Below are 5,801 nucleotides of genomic sequence, written 5' to 3' on the forward strand. Positions count from 1 at the left end.
TTTAGTAGAGGTGGGGTTTCACCTCGTTGTCCAGGCTGGTCTTGAACTTCTGACATCAAGTGATCCATCCACCTCGGCCTCCCAGAGTTAGGATTATAGGCATGAGCGCCTGGCCATGGTAAGTTGTTTCTTGATCTGGGTGCTGGTTATACAGGTGTGTGCAGTTTGTAAAAAATCAATGAACTGTACACTGTGTGCCCTCGTCTGCTACATATTAATATTTATTTATTTATAGATGGAGTTTCACTCTTGTTGCCCAGGCTGGAGTACAGTGGCACAATAGCAGCTCACTGCAACCTCTGCCTTCTGGTTTCAAGCGATTCTCCTGCCTCAGCTTCCTGAATAGCTGGGACTACAGGAGCCCGCCACCATGCCCATTTAATTTTTGTATTTTTAGTAGAGACAGGGTTTCACCATGTTGGCCTGGCTCGTCTCGAATTCCCGACATCAAATGATCCACCCACCTTGGCCTCCCAAAGTGTTGGGATTGTAGGCGTGAGCCACTGCACCCAGTTCTTTTTTACCATTTTTAATAGACTTTTTTTTTTTTTTAAACAGAGTCTGGCTCTGTCACTAAGGTTGGAGTGCAGTGGTGCGATCTTGGCTCACTGCAGCCTCCGCTTCCTGGGTTCAAGCCATTCTCCTGCCTCAGCCTTCCAAATAGCTGGGATTACAGGCATGCGCCACCACACCCAGCCTTACTGCAGATTTTCAAGGCTGGTCTCTGTAACTCCATACTGAAGCGATCCTCCTGCCTCATCCTTCTGAGTAACTAAGATTATAGGTGCACACCATGGCACCAGGCTTTACTATCGATTTTTAATGGTCCAAGGCCATTCCCATGATTTTAGAAACAGACCAATGACAAAAGCTAGATCTCTAAAGACATGTACACTTAAGGAGAAATAGCCTTTATTACAGAGACACAGGCGTAATTGAGTTGCAAGCAAAGATGTAGCAGAGGTGTATCTTCCAAAACGATTGGGCTTCTTGAAATGTTTTAGGTGCAAAGACGCGCCCTTCCACCCGACACACAGCTACACAAAGGCTACTGTGTCCTGCCCCCTTTGCCTCTGGGGACCCATAAAGAGGAGGCAGGACCTGAAGTGATGGGCTTGCAACCTTTATTATTTATTTATTTTTCAATTTGCAAAGCAAAAACCTCAGACAGCTCTCAACCCTCAAGAACTGTAATTTGTCATTTTCTCAACAATGTCTTGATTCCAGCTTAATTTAGCAATTGCAATTCCAGCTAATCTGGTTTCCTTTTTTCCTAGGTTTTTGTGTTTCTACTAGGTAAGGAGGAGTTAAAAAAAAATTCAAAAAGCTTAATATAAACTCTTCTCTCAAGTTGAGACTTAAAAAAAGATCCAGTATTTTCTACAACCCAAGTTCCCTTTACTAATCAAACTCTAGAACTTCATGTCAGGTGGGAAGCCATCCATCTGTTTCCCTTACTGCTCAGGCAGCTCTTGTATCTTCCCAGACAGAGGGGAAACTCTATTTTTTTTTAGACAGAGTCTCACTCTCGCCCAGGCTGGAGTGCAGTGGTGCCATCTCAGCTCACCGGAACCTCCGCTTCCCGGGTTCAAGCGATTCTCCTGCCTTAGCCTCCTGTGTAGCTAGGACTACAGGCACCTGCCACCACACCAAGCTAATTTGTTTTTTGTATTTGCTTTTTTTTTTTTTTAGTAGAGACAGGGTTTCACTGTGTTAGCTAGGATGGTCTCAATCTCCTGGCCTTGTAATCCACCCCCCTCGGCCTCCCAAAATGCCGGGATTGCAGGCATGAGCCACTGCACCAGGCCGGGAATCTTTCTTCTATTGGACAAATGAAGGGACTACTTCTTCACAACCTCTCCTAGAACCTGTTGGCTGAGTAAGTGAAGGAATGGCACTAATGATGGGGATTACATAGCCTACTTGATTTTTTTTTTCTCTTGGTTTAACAAACATCACTGCCTAGAATTTCCTCCTCATGTCTAAGTTGATTTTGGACAGAGGTGACTCCCAATGGCCTCCTCAGGATGCCATCTGGATCCTTAGCCAAAGCCACGGCTCCAAGTCTTGGATGACAGATTCCATGTAGAGTTTGCAAAAGGCAGCGGGAAGGTGCGTACCCTGGTCAGGCACACACAGGTCTAGGTTCACCCAAAGGTGAACTTTTCGAAGCAATGGACTTTTGCTCCCTATAGGCCTTGGACCACTCTCAGGCTGGGGTAGGAGGCACCTGGGGAGGGGAAGTGAGGTGTGAGTTTGCTAACAGTTCAGGTTTTTTTTTTTTTTTTTTAGATAGAGTCTCGCTCTGTTGCCAGGCGCCAGGCTGGAGTTCGCGATCTCGGCTCACTGCAACCTCCCCCTCCCAGGTTCAAGTAATTCTCCTGCCTCAGACTCCCAAGTAGCTGGGTCTACAGGCGCACGCCAACACGCCCAGCTAATTTTTGTATTTTTAGTAGAGACGGGGTTTCATCATGTTAGCCAAGATGGTCTTGAACTCCTGACCTCGAGATCCACCCACCTCGGCCTCCCAAAGTGCCGGGATTACAGGCGTGAGCCACCGCGCCCGGCCCAGTAAGTTCACGTTTTAAACACACAGTAAAAGACAGACTCGGGAAAATAATGGAACTTTATTAGGGAATACTGAGCATCCATCCTATAAGAACCAAGCCCATTCTGAGCACAGGCCCCATGTGTAGGAGGAGGCAGTTTCCCATTTCCTGGAAACGCCTTATCTCCTTTTCCTTCACAGCAAAGCCTTTCACCAGCTGTCACTCCCGTCTTCACTCTCTCCAGGCGCAAGGATCTAGAGAACAAAGCCCTGATAGCGTCCCGAGATCAAGGGCGACACCTGTAGGACAACCTCACGATTCACACCCAAATATCTCCAGGGAACAGATATGTCCTCAAAGTTAGCACTTCTTTAAAAATAGTGTTCTTCATATACAAAAGCTACCCGACAGGACTCTAGGTCTGCATATATCAAGTTAAAAATAGAAGAAGAGGGAAATAAGTGCACAGAATAATTCAGAAATGGTTATGGGGCTATGTATCTGTGGGGTCAAAGGCACGAGCCCACCCTGCTGTGTGCAGGACCGTTTTACTCTTGATGAGCCAGAAGTTACCATCCACCATGGGTTGGCAGCGGGGGCTCTCAGACTTCACTACACACTCCAGAACGAGACCCCACGAGAACAAATGTGTTACCCTGGTAGCTGACTCATCACAGGACACTAGACAGAGGAAAAGCAAGCACTGGAGTGTCCTCAGTTTACCCCTTTCCTGCACCCTGACTCTAGTCACTGGAAAGGATACTGGGGCACTGGCTCCAGGCCGTACTTCCTCATGTTTCTGTGCTCCTGACACTTTCTGGAAATAGAAAGGGGCTTTATCTTCATGTGGGTGACTCAGAACTGGAGAAGCCCCTCCATCTTGACCTGAAATCAAAGCCCAGATTCTAGCATGGGCAGGGAGCCTGGGAACACTAACAGCTTGTGGGGAAGTCACCTGAGCCCAGCACAGTGGCAGCAAAACAAGAACCACACCAATGGATTTCCAGTACTTTTCTGAGTACTTGGCCCACATTGTGGGCCATGCTGTCTTCCATCCACATGGAGAAACATTCCCCCCACCACCACTTTACCGAAGAGGAAACTGAGGCACAGAGGAATCACAAGAAAGGGGGCCAATCAAGTCACGCAGTGTGAGGGAAAAGACCCAACCTTCCAGACCTTCCACTCCTACGCCCTGTTCTTGAACATGTACGGGGCTTGACTCAGACCACTAAAATGACAGTGTCCTGGGAATGAGGATGAGCAAGGGGAAGATTCCGGCAAAAACCCCCAGAGCGTTTAGGAAGCACAGCTCTTTCAATCACTGCTGGGCAGTGTGGCAGCTTCTGCTCCAGAGCTAGCCCCTCACTTTCGCTCTTGGCCACGTCAATAAAGTTTCTCTTTCATGTGAGTTCTCTGATGTGTGATAAAGTTAGAGCTGTTGCTGAAGCCTTTGCCACACTCGGGGCATTTGTAGGGCCTCTCCCCCGTGTGGATTCGCTGATGTATGATGAGGACTGAGTTCCAGCTAAAGCCCTTCCCACACTCGGGGCACCTGTAGGGCTTGTCTCCCAAATGCGCTCTCTGGTGCATGACCAGGATGGAGCCCCGGCTGAAGCTCTTGCCGCACATGAGGCATTTGTAGGGCTTCTCGCCCGTGTGGGTCCGCTGGTGCACCACGAGCTGGGAGCGCTGGCTGAAGCACTTCCCACACTCGCTGCATTTGTAGGGCTTCTCGCCCGTGTGGATCCTCTGGTGCTTGAGGAGGTTGGAGCTCCAGCTGAAGCTCTCCCCACACGTCAGGCACTCGTAGGGTTTCTCCCCTGTGTGCATGCCCTGGTGTGCGATCAGACTGGAGCTCTGGCTGAAGCTCTTCCCGCACACCCCACACTTATAGGGCTTCTCCACCATGTGGGTTCTGCGGTGCGTGGCCAGGTTGGAGCTGCGGCTGAAGCTCTTCCCGCACTCGCTGCACTGGTAGGGTTTCTCTCCCGTGTGGGTTCTCCGGTGGGTGATGAGGGCTGAACTCTGGCTGAACCTCTGCCCGCAGTCGGTACACTTGTAGGGCTTCTCTCCTGTGTGGATCCTCTGGTGCCTGATCAGGTTGGAGTTGTAACTAAAGCTTTCGCCGCATTCTTTACATTCGTAGGGCTTTTCTCCGGTGTGGATCCCCTGATGCGTGTTAAGGCTGGACCGGTTGCCGAAGCTCTTTCCACACTCGGGGCACGAGTAGGGTTTCTCTCCCGTGTGGGTGCGCTGATGTGCAATGAGGTTGGGGCTCCGGCTGAAGCTCTTGCCACACTCGGCACACTGGAAGGGCTTCTCCCCCGTGTGGATCCTCTGGTGAGTTATGAGGTTGGCGCTCCGGCTGAAACTCTTCCCGCAGTCCCTGCATTTGTAGGGCTTCTCCCCGGTGTGAGTGGTTTGGTGTCTACTAAAGTTCGAACCGTCACTAAAGCTTTTTCCACATTCGTCACATTTGTAGTATTTCTCTCCCGTGTGGGTCCGCTCATGTGTGATGAGGTGGGACTTCCGGCTGAAGGTCTTCCCACACTGGGGACATTCATAGGGCTTCTCCCCCAGGTAGGTGCCCTGCAGGCCTATGAGCTGGCCAACTTCCTTGTCCTGGGAGAGCACTTCCCTGAGGTCCTTGCCTGGGGCGTGTCCCTGGGGCCTCTGGGCGCCAGCATCTCTCTCAAAGTCACTTTCCCCATCGGAGTGCTGAGCGCTTTCCTCTTCAGGCATTTCCGAGAATATCTCATGTGATTCTTCCTCAAACATGTCTTGATTACAGTTTTCCCCATTTTCACTCTGTATCTCAAAATCTGAAACAATGAAGAAAAACATACAATGTCTACTCAACTCCCTGTCATGATGACAAAAGAAAACTAAGGGGGAAATGTATAAAAATCAAACTTCAGTCAACACGAAGAGGCTAGGAAATCCTCAAAGCCTTTAATACCCAGGTTTATTATACCCAAAGGAATATAAATCATTCTATTATACAGATACATGCATGCATATGTTCACTGCAGCACTATTCACAAGAGCAAAGACATAGAATCTATGCAAACGCCCATCAATGACAGACTGGATGAAGAAAATGTAGTACGTATACAGCATGGAATATTATGCAGCCGTAAAAAGGAACAAGATCATGTCCTTTGCAGGGACATGAATGGAGTTGGAAGCCATTATCCCCAGTAAACCAACACAGGAGCAGGAAACCAAACACTGCATGTTCTCTCTTGT

The 5,801-nt window shown here is 49.2% G+C and overlaps 1 protein-coding gene across 1 annotated transcript; it reads right to left on the bottom strand.

The window, feature by feature from the left end:
* Positions 1 to 2,613: 2,613 nt before the first annotated feature.
* Positions 2,614 to 5,585, bottom strand: ZSCAN2 (zinc finger and SCAN domain containing 2). Its single transcript, XM_032264793.1, has one exon. It carries the CDS (start codon positions 5,394 to 5,396, stop codon positions 3,936 to 3,938), a length of 1,461 nt encoding a protein of 486 aa, XP_032120684.1. The 5' UTR covers positions 5,397 to 5,585; the 3' UTR covers positions 2,614 to 3,935.
* Positions 5,586 to 5,801: the final 216 nt, after the last annotated feature.

Source organism: Sapajus apella, unplaced genomic scaffold (genome assembly GCF_009761245.1).
Source record: "Sapajus apella isolate SASKATOON/1434 unplaced genomic scaffold, GSC_monkey_1.0 scaffold147, whole genome shotgun sequence".
NCBI classification, from domain to species: Eukaryota; Metazoa; Chordata; class Mammalia; order Primates; family Cebidae; genus Sapajus; species Sapajus apella.